Consider the following 20,760-nt stretch of genomic DNA (forward strand, 5'->3'; position numbering starts at 1 on the left):
GTAATGGCCTCTGCACCAAGTTCCTCAGATTCTTCACCACCGCCACCATCACCTTCTGCCCTTTCTCCTCCTCCCTCTGATGCGTCCCCACCACCACCAGCATCTTCTGCTCCTCCGCCTTCCAATTCTTCTCCTCCTCCTCCGCCTCCTGATTCTTCTCCACCGCCACCTCTGCCGGATTCCCCACCGCCGTTAGCCTCACCGCCCCCTCCGGATCCCAATGCCCCGCCGCCAGTTTCCTCCTCTCCGCCTCCTCCCATACTATCGCCTCCACCGCCTTCTGATCCTCCTCCTCCTGCCGCATTGTCTCCTCCGCCGACTTCCGCTACTCCTCCTGCGGCATCGAGTCCTCCTCCACCGCCTCCACCGCCTCCACCGGATACCCTACCACCTCCACCATCTTCCAATCCTCAGCCGCCGCCACCGCCGTCGGACATACCGCCTACAATTTCACCTCCACCACCGCCATCAGCTCTACCACCTCAAAGTTCTCCTCCACCGCCAACTGCGCAGCCGCCGCCGCCTCCAGGGACTGCAAGTCCTCCTAAGCCTTCTGGGTCGCCTCCTCCTGTTCCTTCTCCCTCATCAAGTCCTTCAAACTCTTCTACCGGTAAAACTCCCCCTCTGCCTCCAGGCGGTCCAGCTACTCCAATCAGCCCGAGTTCCAACTCGTCGTCGGATTCTGGCGTCGTTCCAGGAAGTAGTAACACACCAGACAGTGGGCTTACCTCTGGAGCTGCTGCTTCTGTTGCCATAGTGGTAAGCCTTGTGATACTTAGTTTCGTAGGAGCAGCAGTGTGGTTTTTGAGGAAACGGAAAAAGCAAATCGGTGGTTATCATCCAGGGTTTCAGATGCAATCACCTTTCACATCATCACAAATGTCAGGTAACAATTCCTATCCTTCTCATCCGATTCTACATTTTCATCTTTCTTTTTCTTTTTTATTGATCTTGCTGAATTCTTACTGTCAGATGCTTGCAACTCTGAAAATGCAAAAGTAAATTTTTCGCTATAAGTCTTGTTAATTGTTTAATCAAACCAAAATGGTTTTCATCAGGAGAGTCGCCTTTCCCGAGGTCCCCCGCAGATCCTGTTTCATACAATTTCAGCACTGGAAGCCAAGGATACAAAGGCTCAATGACTGACATAAACATGGGCAATACAAAGTCATGGTTTACATATGAAGAGCTGTATGACATAACTAATGGCTTCTCACCTCAGAATATTCTAGGTGAAGGTGGATTTGGCTGTGTTTACAAGGGTTGTTTGTCTGACGGAAGAGAAGTTGCGGTGAAGCAACTCAAAGATGGTGGTGGACAGGGGGAACGAGAGTTCCAAGCTGAAGTTGAAATTATCAGTCGTGTACATCATCGCCATTTGGTTTCACTCGTAGGGTATTGCATAGCAGAAAGCCACAGATTGCTTGTGTATGACTATGTGGCTAACAACACTCTTCATTATCATCTTCATGGTATGATACATATATGTAACTTTTGTGATGAAAAGCTAGCATTATTTCTTTTTTAACTTCACAAGAAAGGAAATGTTAGCTTTGGATTTGCATTTGTAGCAAAAGGAAAGGCGCCTATGGATTGGGCAACTAGGGTTAAGGTTGCAGCAGGATCAGCCCGTGGTTTAGCCTATCTACATGAGGATTGTAATACTCTGTCTTGTTCTTTTATTATCTTAGTTTATTCACACTATCTACTTTACATGGCTTCTTTCCTCATCAGGTCATCCAAGGATTATACACAGAGATATAAAGTCGTCGAATATTTTATTGGATAACAACTTTGATGCTCAGGTCATCCTTCATATAAGACTGATCTTGGAAAATATGTTCTTAATGATTTTACCTATCATATTCTTTATCTTGTAATTGATTATGTCCATGACTCAGGTGGCTGATTTTGGGCTTGCAAGGTTAGCTATGGATACCGCCACACATGTAACTACTCGTGTGATGGGGACATTCGGGTAGGTGCATCATTTGAAATTGCTAAGGACTATGCTAAATGTCATGGAGCTTTTGACAATAAAAGAAATGACATGATTTTCTGCTTCCAGGTACTTGGCTCCAGAGTATGCATCTTCTGGAAAATTGACCGAAAAGTCTGATGTATTTTCTTTTGGGGTTGTTCTTTTAGAGCTCATTACTGGAAGAAAACCTGTTGATCAGTCCCGTCCTTTGGGTGATGAGAGCCTTGTTGAGTGGGTAAGCTTTAATAGTAGTTACTAGTTCGCCCTCTATATTTTACCTTCAAAATTTTGTTTGATTATCTAAAACAAAATACATGGTTTATGTAAGTTCACATATTTATCCAACTTCGTAATATGACTAGGAAGATGAGCACATGTAAAACTTGTTGAACAAAGTAGCTCATATGGTTATAAATCATGATAATATTTTATGAAGGCATAAAAAATAGTGGAGATTTAAATTTTCATTATGTATAGTTTTAAGAGCATATAGGGTCTTGTACCTGTTGTACATAAGTTACCCAATCAATCTAATGTTATGAGAAACAAATCCATATGCTTCAAATATATCACGTACAAGCATTCTATATATAGTTTCATGTAGTAGCACAATGACCAAGTGGAGGAAACCAATTCCAGTATAGTTCATTTTTCTTTTCCAATTTTTTCATTATTTTAATTTTGGTATTATCTCTCGTATCAATATTTGTATGCTTTTTCCGAGCAATACTATGTGCCTTATTAATTCATGGTAGGGGTGTAAACAAGTCGAGCTTGAGCAAGCTAGGGCTAGGTCAGCTCGGCTTGACACTAGTATTTTCTTAGCTCAAGCTCGAGACGAGCTACAAAAAGGCTAGCTCGACTTGATTCGACTCAAGCTCGAGAAAGCTCGAGCTCAGCTCTTTAGCTCGATGAGGAGGTTGGAGAGCTTGATGTCCCCATGGACAATGAGGTGGGAGTGGATTTGGTATTTACAGCGAGGGTTTTAGCTTTAGCATAAAATTAGCACAAAAAAGTTTTAGCATAAGAAAGCTTTGGCACAAAATTAGCTTTAGCTTTAACACAAAATGTAAAAGGACACAGTGAGGGATCCATTGTCCATGAGCTCAAGGATGAGGCAATATTGCTGGATGAGGTGGGGAAGTTGGTGTGGCAACAAACGATGAAGGGGGAGTCGGTGTGGAGGAGGATCTCGATGGAGGCGGTATTGCGGAAGAGGGGGAGTCAGTGCACAGGGCATAGATAGAGCAAGGGGAATTGGGCGAGATGGGAAGCGGAGTGGGGAGTTGGGCGAGATGACTAGGGCTTTGGATTTTAGATCATATATATACGCCATATCATCCGTTTGATCTTGGATCTAATGATTCTAATTTTTGATAACTCGATTATATATATATATATATATATATATATATATATATATATATATATATATATATGAAAAGCTATAGTATTTGAGCCTAATCAAGTCGTGCTCGAGCGAGGTCAGTCTAGCTTAACTCGACTCGATAATTATTTCGAGCCTAATATGCTGGCTTGGCTCAGCTCATTTAGAGCTTGAGTCGAGCTCGAACCGGATTCTTAACAAATCAAGCGCTCGAGCCTCATAAGCCAAGAGAAGGTTGCTTTTGATGAATCGTTGGAGAGCAGAGTGAGAGGTAGTGGAGGCAATGGTAGGTGGAGACGAGGACGGAGGCACCGCAGCTGCCGTCAAACGGTTGCGGCTAGAGAGATTGGAGAGAGATGCGGGCAGAAAATTTTTTCTCCTTTCAAAAGGATGAGGTGGCTGAAGAGATTGGGAGGGTAAGTTAGGATTTAAGGGATTTAGGGTAAGGTTTTTAGTTAATTTGTATATATATAATAGATTGACGAGTTCACAAGTCGACCCAACTCAATCCGTATACTTAAACGGGTCAAAATAAGTCAATAGTATAAACCTAAACATAACCCGATTATTAAATGGGTTAGGTGAGTAGACTCGTTTACGACCCGAACTTGATTATACTAAACCCAAACTCAATTAAAAGCCGAGTTATCGTGTCGGATTAAATTTTGTCACCCCTATCTGTAGCATATTTTTTCAAATTACTCATACATTTTTTATGACATGCAACACAATTACTCATATATTTAACTTAATGCATGTACGAAGCATTAGTAGAGTTACCAAATTCTCCAATTGAATTACAGTGGTGTTCTCCTTAAAGTCTTTAATCTTTATTTTCCTTGGAACTTGTTATATTCAATTGTTCTGGGACATCAGTGCAGCACCTTCACACTGTGCAAGAATAACATTTATGTAGAAAAGCTTGCTATTTGTCTTGGGACATGAGTTCTCGTAGTTCAAAATTGATTTACAGATAGTCAAGGGCAACTTACAAAACTAAAAAACTTGACCTTTAGATAGGAATAAAAGCTACCGATTTGTTGTGTGTAAAGAACAAACAGAGCCTTCTGATTGCTGAATGATTCTTGCAAAAATGTATTCATGATTGAGGTTGAGATAGTAACAGCGACTACTAAAATTTCTCCTGCAAAGTTACATTTGCCCTACTAGTGTTGATTTGACAACAGAGAACTTGGGTAAACTCTGAGCAAATTGTGTGTATCTATCAAATTGATTCTTTCAAGACACATACCTGGATGAGGTCTTCATTCTAGTCTTCGTTAAGGACCTTCTTTTGAGTATGCTAGAAAAGAAAATGACTTGTCTCGTGAAACAACTTAACTGATTCTGAGAACAGTAGCTAATCTGCTTTCATTGCATGGATCTTTTGACCTCTCTTTGATCGAACTTTATTAAGAATATCTCTGTCTAACTGTCTGTTCAAAAATTTTCAGGCAAGACCACTGCTGAGCCGAACGATTGAGACTGGAAATTTCGAAGAGTTGGTTGACCCTAGACTGGAAAATAACTATAATGAAGTTGAGATGTTTCGCATGATTGAAGCAGCTGCAGCCTGCATTCGTCATTCTGCAGCAAGGAGGCCCCGATTGAGCCAGGTAATACCTGATTATCGAAGAATCCAAAAAAAAAAGGGGGTTCCTGCAGGAAACTTTGATTAATTACATATAATTCTCTTTGATCAGGTGGTGAGAGTACTTGATACATTAACTGAAGCTGATATTAGTAATGGCGTTCAACCGGGCAAAAGTGAACAATTCAATGTGGCAAATACAGCAGATATCAGAGCACTGCAGCGGATGGCGTTTGGTAGCCAAGATTACAGCTCTGACTACAGCCATTCGAGTTTCGCTAGTCGAAGAGATTTTTGATCTGCTTCTCATCCACGTAAAGAGATAATTGATTTTGTTTTATTTTTATTTTGATATAGTCATTCTTTCACATACAGAAGCATGATGTATTATAGGTTTATTTTCATGGTTTTTTCTTTTTCCAAGTGGCAAGAAGTCTATTGCTTCTTGAATTTGTTTACATTAAAGATACATCATTGATCATATAATTATGCTGCCAAACTTGAGCCATCTATATTTGGTATTAAGTTTAGGGCGTAAGCTATTTCGGTAAAAACAAATCGAAAGTAGGTCTAATTTGATTAAAAACTCGAGAAAGGATGTGGAAATTTCTTTACAGTCTGGTGGCACTTGGCGACCGATGATTGGCTGATGATGCAGCAGCCAATCAAGGACTGCCAAGTAAACCAGACTGCAGGAAATCCCTACAGTCTCCTTAGGGAGCCAGACAAGCAACCAAACTTTAACGTGTAAGAAATTGATATCCAGGGCACCACCACCTTTGTCATTTGCTCCTCAAAATCCACCAAAGCTTACACCTTTTGATCCTTTTCCATAACATCCAAAGAGATGGATAAAATTCTTAGTTAAATTGAATAACTCCATGCGTTTATACACATAGGACTCTTGATTAAGGTGCACTCTAAAAGCTTAATCGACCATGAAAACTACCATCATGGATACCATTACAAACATTAAATACATCAATGGGGATGTATAGTCAACTAGAAATTAAGATGATATTTGGTTTCATGAATTAGATCTCTTTTAAATACAATTTTACAATAAAAGAAAATTCACTTATGCCATATTTTAGTTAAACATTGCATGTTTTTGAGGTAAAATTTTTATTACAATTAAAACAATACTTACTCATAGTTTAATAACTAAATATAAGTTCTTAGTCTCACAAGTGAAGCAGTTAAAAAAAGAAGAGTTATATATATATATATATATATATATATATATATATATATATGTAGAAAGTTGGCAAGGTGACTTTTGGTGCAGTTACGACCTCTAAATTAGGCTTGTAGAAAAATATTGCCTACTTCCATTTCCATCACACAAACCAGCTCATTTATGAACTTAGTTGGTCAACCCTTCTTGAATTATTATGAGATATGAAGACCACCTGTTTGTTTGTTTGTTTGTTTGTTATTTAATTAGAAAGGGAATGCCTTTCGTTACCAAAGAAGTTGTCTTAATAACACAAACCCACACGTCTTGACCATCATTTTGTAACATCTAAACTGCTACGATATTCTTAGTTGTATTAAGTAATCAATTATCCTAAAAAACTTGAGCTGTTATAGATAACAAATTAATAATATATTGCATAACTTAATAATACGTAATGGGATTATGACAATGTCAAGCAGCGTTATCCTTTTCAGACCTAGAATAATTCTTTTTAAGTTTAATAATATTTTGTTATTATTATTATTAGTATTATATTTTTATAAATAGATTAGACAACTAGATTAAACTTCCTAAGAGACATGCTTACAATGAGTTCAAAACATGCACATATAACTTTGTGATGAAAAAATTTAGTAAATATTAGTTTTAGTATTCATAAGATGATTCAAAACTTATGATCTCTAAGTAGAGGAGTGATAGGAATCGAGCTTCAAAGTTATAATTCGTAGGACAAATATGAGGGTATGAGTCATGGTCCAAAAGAAGGGCAAGAAGGTTGGCTTAAGGAATCAACCAAAGCAAACTGCTCAAAGACGTGGCATTCTCCCTCAAGTCACCTTCCCCTCCAAGCCTTGTATTCTTAAGCAAGTCTTGCGTCCTTCGTTACACCTCACCAGAAACTCCCTACGAAATGTCTCCTCCTCCTCCTCTTCCTCTTCTACTCAGTTCCGATAATGTCTGGCGCCGTGGAAGAGAGCGAATTATTCGCCGTCGACTGCGTCGTGGTATGCTGCTGCTGCCCCTGCTTGGTTCTCCAGCTCACAGTCTTCCTCTTCATCCGACTACCTCACAAGCTGGCCGTGAAGTCGAAGAGGACTTTCAGAATGCTGCGGAGGAGATCAAAGGGAGGTAGAGTCGTTGCAGAGGTAGAGCTGGAGAGGGGAGATAGAATGGTGGTGGACCAAGGAACGCATGCTCTTCCCTTTGAAGAGGAGAGATGGTTTCCTGATGAGAGGACATCATGGATAGAGGCTGACAAGGTATGGGAGGAGTTGGTGGTGGAAGAAGGGATGTTTTGGTTTGGGAGCTTCTGGGCAAATGGTGATCATTGACGTACTTCATAATTAAGATAAGGCTTTGTACATATGTAGAGTTAAAATGAGTTATATGAATAAGAAAGAGCAATTGAAGCAACTCATTAACCTTCTTTTCTAGAAGTATCGTTATTGTTAATGTTAGTTTTATGAGTTCTCTATACTAATTCTTATGTAAAGTTAAGCATAAGTTTGTAACCTTCTCTTCTTCCTTTTTTTCATTCCTTCCTACTCCTTCCTTCCCTCTTTCTCAAGACACCTTTTTAATTCCATAAAATAACTTCTCATTAATGAAAGCATTATGTGAGATCTCTTCTGTAATAATTAGCAGTGCATAATGTGAAATGTTTGTCCCAAAAGCCTTATGACCGACTTCTAATTCGTGCTAGTCTCGGTAGAATGATCATCACCAGCAGGAGCATCTCTTTGAAGAAGAAGAAGAATTGAAAGATATTATATGGTTCATTGATTATTGAATCAAATTTCTAGTTAATTTTCTACAAAACTGTATTGAAGGAAGTATTATACTGCTTTTAAAATTTTTATTTTCCTCTTTTGAGTAAAGCTAATCATGCAAGTTTAACTCCTATGAGGCAAATAAGGTGTAAGGAAGTGTGTTCACTAAGATCATATGAATTGTATACCTTTACTGTTTTGGTTTAACTATTATAGAACAGCCTTCCCTTTCTAATGTTTGCTTAAGATTATACTCTCTTTTTTTAAACCTTTTCAATAATAGTAGGAAACCAAAAGAAGGTAAAAAAAATATGGACTAAATGCACAAGTGTTATTTTAATATCTAAAATTCACTATATTATTCATATTGGTCAAGTATGATCACAACTTACTCTAGTTAATTATTTTATCACTGTGTGCAACTAAACTGATTTGAATCCAAGTTTAGCTTACCTATTATTTCTCCCCTATAGATAAAAATTATTTTTTGTTCTTTTTTTAAAGCTTAAGTTAAATTTATTACTTCAAAGTACTTGGCCCAAAAATGAAATGAAGATCAAGATTATCTACTGTTCCATAGAAACCTATGAATTTTTACTGTGTTTAATTAACAAATTAGCTGGTTGGCTCACACTCTCTTCTGAGCATGTTTGTTATATTGCCCTAATTTGTGCTCTTATTAATTCTTTTACAGTCAATTTTTATCTTCCAGACATGACTCTATGTTCATCAAATATCAGTCTCAGCATTCATGAAAAAAATTCAAATTCATGGGCCTTCTCATGGATTAGTAGGACTTTGACTGCTAGTTTACAGTTCTGACATACATTCTTTTTTTCTTTTTCTTTTTTTGTTTTGTTTTGCATATATGGCTTTCGGAAATCCTTTATTTATTTGTATTCCCTTCTTAAGTCCATATTAGCATTTTAGAACACAATTTTTGTATATATAAACTTTAATTGTTTCTCTTTGTTATAGGTATTCATCTTCGTTATTTCCAAAATAAGATATTTATTTAAAAAAAAAACTATTCTTGTATTCACTTGTATTCTAAAATAAGAGTGTAATAATTATCTTTGATGTGATATAAAGTGAACGAAAAGATATTTTATTTTTTTATGAAATTATCATATATATTTTTTGATTTAATATAAAGTAGATTGATGGGATATATAAATTAGTAATTGAGTTAGTGTGTGGTATAATATGTAATTTTGATGAATTGTATAGTGTATGTTATAAAATGTAATTTTGAAGAATAGTATTTGTATTTTAAAATGAAATTATTATGGTGTTCAGCTGTTATATTAAAATAAGAAAAAAAAGAAGTTATTCCTAAATTGATCGGAGGCTAAAATTCGACTTTTTGCATGAACACCCCCTTGGAATTAATTAAGAGTTAAAATTTAAATAATTTAGAATAAAATTAATCTTATTTAACTGTTTCATAAATTTATCTTAGTTAAGGGTAATTTTATCTTTTTCTATTAAATTATTGAGATCAACTTGATGAGTAATCGGGTATGTATCTATGCACATTAGCATATATTTTTGAAGATAATACATACAAATATCAACGGAAGCTAGAAGAGCAAGCTACAGTTAAATGTTGGGAGTTCCCTGGGTCTTGTGCATGGGGGTGGGTTGGGTAGGACTAGTACTTGATCGACCCATTGACTTGCATCTTCGTAGCAAGAAAAAGAGAGAAGGCAGGATTTGTACAAGTCAACGTGGAGCCGAAAGATGATCTCAAATAATCAAATCCTGTAACAATTAGCAGGTCAGGGAGAAACAACGAGGTCACTTGGTGTCATCAACAAACGCTGAACTATAAGACTGGAGTGAGGGCTATATATATATATATATATATATATATATATATTGTGTTGAGAAAACCATATCTATATATGTACGTGGTATTGGATCTCAGATTTGGAAATAAAAATAAAAAATAAAAAAGACAGTTTGAGGAAATTTCTGACAAGAAGATCATGTTTTGTTCTTGTAAATATGTTCACATTATCAAGATTTGTGCAGCAATATACCAGCTATGTTTCAAATTTTATTTATAAAAAGTTGTTTAAATTAATATTTCAACTGTTACAGTAAAGCTTTACTTTTATAAAAATGCTTATCTTGATAGCATAAGATGCTTCTGAGTTCATCATTTTATTTAGGACTACAGTAAAAAAAATATCTCAAGTTTGAAATGTGGTCTATTTTGGTAAATAAAAATTTAGAACAGGGTAAATTTAGTCAAAAACTCAGCAATATCTTCAAATCAGTTTTGACAAAGGGTGCACAGTGCTGGACCTAGCAAGTACTAGACTCAATCTGAAGTTGGACAGTATGCAAAAGAAATGTAGCATGTTCAATCACTTGAACAAATCGACTTCTGTTTGGATTTTTCACAGCTTAATGCTTTTGATGAAACAAAGAAATGAATGTCAACACTTTTATAGCGTTGTAGCCTACGAGGCCATAAACAGAGTGTACACTTCTCTTCAAGTATCTTATTCCATGGCAAGGGCTAAGTAGCAGTTGCAGTGAAAGATATCATGTTGAAGCACAGTTGAATCAATAGAAGCTTTCAAAAATGAAGAGGCTCCCTCAAGAACTTCTCCATCTGCTTTGCCCTAGTTTTTATCGACATGTCGAAGACCTTCTGCCCAAATTCAATCACCAATCCTCCAAGGATGCTGGGGTCAATCTACAGAAATGAAAAAAAGTTTAATTAACTTACTCTCGACAAAATTCATCCCACTTATCTGTGCAAAGTAACCGAAAAAGAACATAAAACAATCAAATTCAATGTCACGATGAAACAAATAAATGTTGGTACCAGAGAATTTTGAGAAAAAAATTGAAAAAGTTTTTTAAAATAAAAACAAGGAGAGTACAATACTTACAAATTGAGTCAGTACTATTGACTTAACTTCAAGTGTGAAATTTCATAATCCTCTTTTAACACTGAAAATAATGAAAAACAGTACACATGCAACATAATGGGTAAATGCCTTCCACTCTACTATACCAAAGGAAGGAAGGTGCATCTCATGTAATGGACGCAGCATAATTGGCAAAGTCCACAGAAGGTACTAATGTATTTGAATTTTGAAGTATGCTGAGAGAATTTAAAAAGTCACGAGAATTAAGAGAACCGTTTTTCCTGTGTATGCATGTATACATGAAATCAAACAAATACCTTCTGTTCAAGCTTGACAGTTTTCCCTTGTCCAAGAATATCTTGTAGGGTCTGCTTAAGTTCTTTTTCCTCTTCTGCAGGTAGCGGCTGCAATCACAATTTAAGATGAATGAATTTAAGTGGGGGACAAGCAAATATAACTAAATTGACAGCAACATCCAGGAACAAGTGACCATAAACTTACAGAGGTTTTCATAGTTTAATCACCTTGTTGGCAAAAACAAGATGAGGAAAGGAAGAAAAAACTCGCATATTTATGTGTCAAATACATATTTAACTCCATGTATAACTCACTAGAAGGTGGTAAAATTTTTTAGACATTATTAGCTCTATTCATGTATTACATGGTTCAAAAAAATTGTAAATGCTAGATTTTCAAAAAAGGCCAAAGAAATATCTAGAGAGAAAAGTGAACAGATGCACTATTTGTTTGATACTATAGTGGCAATTGCATAATCCATCATATAAAAGAACTGAACCGATAATAAAGTTCGACTTACAATGACGGATGTCACAATGACATTCACCTCGCCCTTGTGTGCCATAGTCAAATCAACAAAACGCCTTGCAATGCGCTCCAGATGTCTCAGCCTACCGCTATCCGCTAACACAGCTTCACATATTACAAGATAAAACCAAACGATAGAATCTTAAATTACTGTAAAGTAGTCCCTCTGCAAATTATGGACACTGAAATACAATGGCATTCTAATATTATCATCCTCAAGATCCATAAAAATTATAGGTGAAACACTTTTGCTATAAATTCCCAACTCTGGCAATAGCATTTATAAAATTGGAACAGAAGCATAATTCATTATACTGATCATCGAAGCAATTCCATTTCATATGACAAATTATATAAATAAGCTTAAAAAAAGAACCTGTTAGACAAACATCATAGTAGAACAGTAAGTGTCTGACATTTAAGGCATAAGTAACTGAAAGATGGCCTAACTGAGCATAATGGATGTAAAATAGATAATTACATATGACACCAATAAAAAAACAAAGAAAAGAAGGAACAAGATATGTAACACAAGCAAGTGGAATAAACTGAAATAAACTTCAGAACAGGAGGAACCTATAATTTCCAAAAAGAATAAATCACCTCACATGCATCTGATATTTTTTCATTAAATTGATCATTTCACACAAGCATTAAGTCATAAAAAACCCAATTTAAAAATTCCAATTAATCAATATTTTCATGCACTTCCTTTTAAATAAGATTGAGGTCATAGTTCAAAACATGTAACAAGAACTCCCTCTCCAATTAAAAAAAAGAGAAACAAATCAACCCTCCCATTGTGTCATATAGACATACTCCAAAGGTCAATAGGTGATAATATGCATCCAATGAATATGATGCATTAGGAATGCAAAGTAATCTGGTATTAATGGAAATTGGGAAGCAAATTAACTTTTATCACGTGAACTATCATCTCAAGGTACATAAAGCGAACTAGGATGTAGGAGCAACAACACAACTAAGAGAAACTCCCCTCAGATTTTCTCCAATTTATATGAGCTTCAAGGGTCAATACATCTCCACAACCTGCTTCTTCAGCCTAAAGGTTTATGTTGACCTTTCAAATTATTTTTATTTATTTTCCATTAAATTTTTTATTTTTTCCAGCTATAAAGTATATTATCTTGTAGAATGTAGAGTATACCAACTGACAGATTTAAGAACTTCAAATCTTGATTGATAGAAGAAAAGTTTCACTGTGAACTTTAATGTTTTTAGTCAACTTTGATTTTATTATAACGTTTAGTAAAAGAGTCCCAGTTTAATAAAAATTTGGATTGAGAAAGATACAGATTAGTTAGAATATTAATTTTGAGAAATATGTATCTATGGATGCTCGAGTATAAAGAAATACTTTTCTAGGCAATAAATCCAGATAATATTACTTACAGTGCAAAACTATTTGAAAATTCACATTTTTTCGGTGGATTACATGTTCATGATAACTAAACAGAAAATGGACAAAACAAGACGTTACTCTAACAAACATATGATTGTTGATTACAAAATGCTGATAAATGATTGACCATATCCAAGTATCCAACATAATGCGGTAATGGAGTATACATCATAAAAAGCATGATGAGTTCAATCTTTTACAACATTCTCTATTTGACTGTTTGTCAACAGTAAATGTTACCAAACATGTAACTGAAGCCAGTAACATAATGCCTGCAAATATTAGCATATCTGTAGCATTTCTTTTAATTGTTGGATGAGATATATCATACCAAATTATCCTCTTGCATAGCCTATTTGTACCAAAAGGGGTCTAAGTGCAACTAGATAGGACATACCCATGAAATTTTTGGTGACATTTGAAAACCCAGCTTCAGAAAATATTTCTTGTACTGCCTTTACTCTGGTCTCTCTTGGCACAGACAAATCCTTCATGAATTGTGAAAACAATGGACTCTTCTTAGAAGCGTCAACAATATCAAGGATTTCAGATTCAATCTTGTCCAACATATTTGCTTTGGAGGCTGCGAGGAATAGCGCAGAAGCATAATTTCCTGAACCGCCGAAGAGTGATAATGGCACCTGCAGTTATATGAGAAAAGCAACAGTGGAGATTAACATCAAACTGAGATTTGTCAATACAAAAAGAACAGATTGATTAAGGACTTCAGAAATCATTAAGTACTGTATCACCTACCGGATATATTGCCATAAAGAAACTTATTAATGAAAAAGGGAAAAAAGGTAGGACCATGCATTGCATGATGAACTTAGTCGTTTGACTAATAGAAGAAAAAAAAATCCTTTTAAGTTATAAGAATAACTACAATAAAAACAAACACACAAAAAATGTAACAATGTCACTAGAATACCATGTGGGATTGTGTAAACAGTAATAGGTAAAGTGCCTGATATTAAGCTTATACATATATATACATATGTATGTATGTACGTTCGTATGTAAGCTGGGTACGATGACAAAGTAAAAGATTGCACAGAAGTAAAAATTAATGGAATAAAAAAATAAACTATTTATGTACTGCCAAATAATTGAAAATAATAATCAATTCATGTTTCCAGGATGTAAATGTTTGAAAAGTATGATTTGATGGCTCAAAAATATCACACTGCAGTTTCGAGAGCAAATTCAAAAAAAAAGAAAATACAAATTATACAACAACAATAACGGCAGTAGGAGTACCAAGCTTGGATATATGGATCAATTTCTTCCATTATCTTCTATTTAGTATAAGGAATTTTTTTAAGTTAAATGATATAGTGTCTAATGTCTATTCTTGCTACATCTTGCCATGCCACATTTGGTGACTTGCTCCTCTTGACTATCATTATACCATGTGATCTCCATTGTCTAAATCATCTCAATCAATTCTTACAAAACTTATCTATAGGTGCTACCGTCCTAACTTAAATTACACTCAATTTGTATTCTATCTCATAAAAGCAACCTCTTATTCATCCATCTTAACATACTTATCAAAGCTAAGCCCAACTTTTGCATGCCTTGGTTCCTAATTGCCCAACATTCTTATCCATAATGCATGCTTAGTTTTATAGTTGCCTTATCAAAATTATCTTTAAACTTAAGGGTATCAAATAACACAACAAAGGCATTTCTCCATTTCACTGATCCTACCCTATTTCTATGTGAAATTCCACATGGATCTCCCCATATATCAAATCAAGAAAGCAAAAAAGAAAGAAGAAAGTTACACGGAAAGAACTGATTCATGAAAATTTTAGGCATCTCAGACCATGTCCTTAGATGGCCTTCTTTATGTAAGAACTATCTTTAATCAAAGAATTATTTGATTCCCTTGGTATCTTCTTTTCTTTATTTTAATAGGATTCCTCAATTATCAAGATCACCTTTCCATCTTTGCATTAGATCTCTTACTTCTCTAAATCCATCTTCCTTATTTCAACCATATCTTGTTGATCTTTAAACTTTTCTTCTTATTTGCATAAAATCTCTGATCGTCCAAGTTTTATCTTTACTAGGATGAGATCTCTCAAAACATGAACATATTTTTTCCCCCTGATCCCATTAAATGTTGTCAAGTGGCAAAACTTATAAATGCATAACATTAATTAGGGAAGTTTATAAAAAACACCGAACATTTTGCTTTTATTATCATTCACACACTACCATACGAATATTTATTATTCAACCTCTACATTTTCCTTTAAATTTTGGGAAATTAATTAAAAGCATCATGTGTTTTTCTTTTATTATCATTTACATCCTACCATATCGGTATTTATCAATCAAACCCTGCATTATGGATTTAATCCTCAATAATATCCTGAGTTAAATTTAATCTAACAACAACTTACGAAATAGAGAATATTCTGTTAATTTCATAATAAATAACTTAAATATTTAAATCACCCCTCTTATTTCTTCTCCTTCCTTTTTTTCTTCTCAATGCTTCGCTCTATCTGAAGAACCCTTCTTTCTCATTTCCAAGCCAACAAAACCCTTTCAACCCCAACCCTTCTCTAAGACCCAAAAGGCCAATCTCATGCCAAAAACACTAGAAACTTGTGTCTCCATAATCTGTGTGAAAGTTGCATCCTTTCACTATCTTAGGGTCGACAATGAGGATGAAAGAAATGTTCATCCAAAGCAGCTTGCAAGTATCAATGGTGATGGATCGTCATGTATGTTTAATGGAGATGATCAGATTGAAGTTCCTTTGTTAGAAATGGAGAATCTAGTTATCAATATACAAGACTGCTCATGTTGTTCAGAGTTACTTAGAAACATATCTATTGTGCATAGGATGATCTAAGGTAAAAAGATTGATCAGGAAACTAATTGTGGGATGAGTAAACAAGGAGGACTCAGTAAGATAAAGGATCTCCAAGCACCCATTAGTGGGTGATCTCCAAGCAGAACTAGAGAAGACCATCAAACCCAAGCTAGATTTCTTTGCCTGCATCAACTATTTGGACTCTGATGTCACCACCCTCATCTTCGGCGACCACAATCTTAAAGACGGAGGAAGTGGGAATGGGATCAATGTCATTATTAGTGGCACAACAATGCTGAGATCAATTTGGGGGCCAACGAAAGCAAAGAAGCGAGAAGGGAGGAGGTTGGTGGGGAATGACGCGAGGAGTAGAGAGGAGAGTGGAGGAGGTGATTGGAGTTGAGAAATAAAGGGCACATCAGTCATCTTGTAGCTAAAGTTAAGTTAATTTATGTATATGGTAATCCTCGATTAATAAAATTAATGTTGGGGCATTTTTGAGGAATAAATCCTTAAAGGTAAGGTGCAAATAATAATAAAAACAAAATGCAGAGCATTTTTAATCAATTTCCCCAAAAAATTTAATACCTTAAAAATTACCTGAGTTAATTTTCACCTAACAACAACTAACAGAACAAATAGTTTTTCCATTTTTCAAAAAGTAACCTTAATATCTGGTTGCCCTGTTACTTTTACCTTGATTTTGAAAAATTTACTCAAAGGTATTAAGGTCATTGTACATCTACAGTTAATTTATCTCACCTATAGTTATACTAATGGCATGTTGTTTTAAAGAAATTAAAGGTAAAACACAAGGGTCAAATGATAAATATCTATATAGTAGAGTGTGAATGATAATAGAAGCAAAATGTAGTGTTTCAATAAATTTCTCAATTTATTAATAACTAAAATACCTCATTACTTTAAGCAAAAAGTTGGTGACTTAGAGCAATCTTGTCACATGACTTAGATCAATCTTGTCACCATCATCAGAAGCATCTATCAATTATCTTGTGTAGAAACTCTCTTCAATGGATTGTGTAGAACATGCTCCTCAAATTTCACATGGCTTATCTTCTACCTAGATTTTAGTGTCTTTGAATTCCTATTCATGGACACTTATGCTGTTCAACTTGTCTGTGTTCTTGTTATGCGCAGTGATTTTGAAGCAGCTTCCCTCTTTCATTAGGACCTTCCCTATAAGTTTTGTCAGATCTTGATGGATAGAGGTACCATTCAGTAAAGAGTTCTGCAGAAAGAACATAAGTAGCTCCCACGTACATCTCCTTCCTTTCATCCTAATAGGTAATACTGTTTTTTTCATAGAATCAGGTATATTTCCACACTTCATTACAACATATATGCTCTTATTCTTTCAACTATTTGCAATAAATCTGAATCCCATCAGATGTCAAATAATTCAAAATAAACTCCTAGAAGATAACTCATTCCAAAAATTCACATGACTTCATTGGGCAAGAATGATCTTGGTCAAAAGAAATTCTTTTACACATTGAATAGAGTATAATTTCCATTTTACAGATTAATCACTATGACACAACAAAGGTAGCCAAGGGAAGTTCTCATACTGAATGTAATGAAGGACAAAGCTTGGGGTTGAATATTCTAAAGAGAAAATGTACCTGATGATTTTGATGTACAACTAAGGAATCGGAATCTAAGGAAAAAAATTGATTAGGAGATTAACGCAAAAGTAGAAGCTTCCTGGAACTGTGTTTCAGATTATAATTTTCAAAATTACATTAGACTATGAATTGGATGAGAAAATTAATCATGCTGAATAAGAATCACATACAACTGCCAAGCTTTATTAGAAAAATGCTATTCCAAAAAGCCAATTAGCTATATCTAAAGCAATAAAATAATATCAAGAAAAAAGGAAGAAGGAAAATGATAGTTGAAAGAGTCGCTCCTAGGATATCAGACCTAGCCAGCACATACATCACTAGCACGCAATATGAGAGAGTACCAACGACACCCTTCCTCTCGCCCCCTAATCTGCAACAGTCTGAAGGTTATTTGAGGCAAAGGAGGGACAAAGGAAGCTATTTGGGGAGGTCAAGAGGCAGCAGAGATGGAATTACAAGTGATGGAGAAGATTTCTGGCGGTAGAGCGTTTGTAGAGCTTGGATTAGCTGAGGAAAATCATCTAGTGAAATGAATCAATTTTTTTATCCTATGCCTCACACACAAGAGAAATCAATGAATTCAGAATAAAATCAATTCAATTCATTTTATGTCATTTTAACACCTTACATTTTCTTTTTCCTTTCAAAATTTGTCAAGCATTTGAGGAAAAAAAAATAAGAAAAACAAGGCAATCATAAAACTTAAAGTCTTAAACATTCAGATAAACTGCACCAAGTGACTGCTAGGACTGAAGATGCACAAGTCTCATCATTCTTCTCCAAAATCTCATATATTTTCAAGGATAAACATGTGGTGTATTATAAGTACTATGCAAAAGGAAAAACTTTAAAAAAAAAATAGACAGTATTATCAAAGTTTATAATGCAAGATTGAAAAATAAGAAGCAACCAATATAGACAAGGATAGTACTGACTACTTAATGTAGAAATGACCAAACTGTTGGGTGAAAAGAAGTCTTGGAATGCAGCACTTCACATTTATAGCTCAATTAGCATATCTCATAAGCTATCCATACCTTTTACCCCCATAGTTCGCGCAATTGTTTTGAATACTATAACCCATTACTAAACAATAGTCCATTAACATTATCAACATTTATTATGCAACTTCTGAGGACTTCAATTTAATGCATCTTTTGGCAGCTAATTCCGACAATCAGCTACATGAATATCCAATGTTAAGGAACTCAAATATTTGAAATGTACAGGTAACAGTGATTACAAAAAATTCCGTCATATTTTAAGACATTAATGAAAAAATAAGGATAACTAATTACCACTTTCAAGGTTTCAGAAAATAACAAGAAGAACTATTTATTATCTAAAATGCGGCACATAAAGAAAGGTCTCTCCTTTACCTTAACTTTTGCTTCAGTGGGCATCGTCTGAGTCGCAAAATTCCTCGAACTCTGCAATAAAAAAGCACATCCATCAGCAACAATATCACATAAAATAAATACATTCATAACGAACTCCTAATGAATCTTCATCTCAGTTCTCTCTTTAGCAGAAATCATTAAAAAATCAATAAGATCAAAATGCATCCATCAAGAATAACCGGAATTCCGGCAAATATTAGTGACCATCGAAGAGAAAGGGAATTGCAATCAAATCCCTACAGTTGGAATTCACCTCGGAGATCGGGAGATTAGGGTTTCGGGAACTCGGATCTGCGATGGTCCGTAGGGGGAGGGCGGATTCGGGTGCGAGCAGCTTGTGGAAGCGGGGAAGACCGGATCTGAGACTCCTCGAAAGCGCCATTTGAGGAAACCCTAGTCCTTCAATGCAGACGGCGAGGAGAGCAAAATGGAGTTGGGACGAAGAGAGGAAGTCCTTGAAGTCGGGGGAGATGGTATAAGTGCGTACGTGGCGAGCCCTTGGAGCAAGTAGCAAGGTTTTTGGTGTAGCGAGTCGTTCAGCTGATCGGTTGGTATTGGACCCGGTAACCCGGTAACCATTTCGGACCGGATCACTCCATCGGTTTCGGATCCCATATGAGATACCCGATAAGATACCACAAACGGCTCAGCTCGAGCCTCAAATAATCAAGCTGGCTCGAGCTCAGCTCGGCTCGGCTCGGCTCAATTAAGCTCGAAATATAATTGCACATAAATTCAAAACCATTAGATTCAAAGATACAAAGATTAAATATATCCTCTCTCAATCAATCTTCACTTAACTTTTTTAAAACTCTAATCTTGAATAATATATTGGAGAATTTGGATCGAGGCTCAGGTAGTCTTTAACCGGATTAATTCTTGAAAATTGGATTCCTTTAGATTTTTGTTTTCATTAGAAAACGATTCTTTAATGTTACTATTTTTGTTTTTATTTAAAAGAATGGTCAAATAAATGATAAGAGGAAGCAATCAGAAGGGCCACACTGAGGTCCTTTTTGTTTCATGAATTATCTTCTCGTTTCTGTTTGCATCTTAAGCAGAATCTTCTCAGAGTGACGTAGAAAAGATTTAGCTCCTGACACCCATTAATCCCTTTTTGTAGACAAACACCAAAATGGCCCCCCTCAACATGTTTGCTTTCTCCTTTCCATGTTGTTCTCCACTTAATCACAAAAGTAGGCTCCTCGCCTTTATGCTTTACTAATCCATCCTCTAATCCTTTTGACACATTCGTTAGCTTTACAACTCTACTAACTCCCCCCTCATACCATTCTATAGCTCAAGACACTCTCACTTTCTACTGAATGCATATGGACTCTGCGGCAGCGACAGCGACAGCGACGGCGACGACAGCACCACCGATACCGGGTGGGCTTCGACATGGCTCGGGATCCATTGGGCCTTTTTTCGCAGTCATATCTGTGGTGATAGTCCTCACAGTGATGTCTTGCGTCGTCGGGCGGATATGGGCGGCGCAGGCAGAAGGTCCCGATACGCGGTACGACTGCATGGCGTGGGCACGCCGGCGGCGCTGGCGGTCCACGTTAGGTCGTAGGAGTATAGTTCAGGAAGCGAAGGCAGCGGTGGCGGCGGAGCTGGATGCAAAGGCAGGCAAGGGTGATCATGCTGCTCTACCAATGCCACAGCCATGAGTTAGCCGGTGGTAGTTTTTACTCACAGGTTCTTGTTCATTTCCTATTGTTGTGAGGCCTTTTAACTTCATCAAATTTATGGTTTGTGAGTAACTGGACTGGTTCTTGGGTTTTGGAATAAAAGCTTGTAGTTATGCTTT

General features: G+C 36.0%; 3 protein-coding genes across 3 annotated transcripts; 2 read left to right on the forward strand and 1 right to left on the reverse strand.

The window, feature by feature from the left end:
- The first annotated feature begins 3 nt into the window (after positions 1-3).
- LOC140764656 (proline-rich receptor-like protein kinase PERK8) lies at positions 4-5,458 on the forward strand. The gene is made up of 8 exons (XM_073103332.1): positions 4-886; positions 1,059-1,472; positions 1,572-1,658; positions 1,735-1,805; positions 1,902-1,978; positions 2,069-2,216; positions 4,823-4,984; positions 5,072-5,458. Exons 1-8 carry the CDS (start codon positions 4-6, stop codon positions 5,255-5,257), a joined length of 2,028 nt encoding a protein of 675 aa, XP_072959433.1. The 3' UTR covers positions 5,258-5,458.
- Positions 5,459-7,113: 1,655 nt separating this feature from the next.
- Positions 7,114-7,491, forward strand: LOC140764494 (uncharacterized). The gene has a single exon (XM_073103081.1). It carries the CDS (start codon positions 7,114-7,116, stop codon positions 7,489-7,491), a length of 378 nt encoding a protein of 125 aa, XP_072959182.1.
- A 2,799-nt stretch (positions 7,492-10,290) lies between these two features.
- On the reverse strand, positions 10,291-19,557 carry LOC140765974 (ATP synthase subunit O, mitochondrial-like). The gene is made up of 6 exons (XM_073105330.1): positions 19,201-19,557; positions 18,927-18,977; positions 13,463-13,706; positions 11,635-11,747; positions 11,135-11,221; positions 10,291-10,639 (listed from the first exon to the last, which is right to left on the reverse strand). The coding sequence occupies exons 1-6, from the start codon at positions 19,327-19,329 to the stop codon at positions 10,520-10,522; spliced, it is 744 nt and encodes a 247-aa protein (XP_072961431.1). The 5' UTR covers positions 19,330-19,557; the 3' UTR covers positions 10,291-10,519.
- Positions 19,558-20,760: the final 1,203 nt, after the last annotated feature.

Source organism: Typha angustifolia, chromosome 8 (genome assembly GCF_048772165.1).
Source record: "Typha angustifolia cultivar Huaian chromosome 8, ASM4877216v1, whole genome shotgun sequence".
Lineage (NCBI taxonomy): Eukaryota > Viridiplantae > Streptophyta > Magnoliopsida > Poales > Typhaceae > Typha > Typha angustifolia.

Excerpts from the sequence above, each read along its gene's own strand:
- LOC140764656 (XM_073103332.1), top strand. The coding sequence starts at position 4 with ATGGCCTCTGCACCAAGTTCCTCAGATTCTTCACCACCGCCACCATCA. Across the intron at positions 1,979-2,068 it reads CGTGTGATGGGGACATTCGG|GTACTTGGCTCCAGAGTATG; the intron begins GTAGGTGCATCA and ends TTCTGCTTCCAG. Across the intron at positions 2,217-4,822 it reads ATGAGAGCCTTGTTGAGTGG|GCAAGACCACTGCTGAGCCG; the intron begins GTAAGCTTTAAT and ends AAAAATTTTCAG.
- LOC140764494 (XM_073103081.1), top strand. The coding sequence starts at position 7,114 with ATGTCTGGCGCCGTGGAAGAGAGCGAATTATTCGCCGTCGACTGCGTC.
- LOC140765974 (XM_073105330.1), bottom strand. The coding sequence starts at position 19,329 with ATGGCGCTTTCGAGGAGTCTCAGATCCGGTCTTCCCCGCTTCCACAAG. Across the intron at positions 18,978-19,200 it reads CTAATCTCCCGATCTCCGAG|AGTTCGAGGAATTTTGCGAC; the intron begins GTGAATTCCAAC and ends TTTTTATTGCAG. Across the intron at positions 13,707-18,926 it reads CCACTGAAGCAAAAGTTAAG|GTGCCATTATCACTCTTCGG; the intron begins GTAAAGGAGAGA and ends ATATAACTGCAG.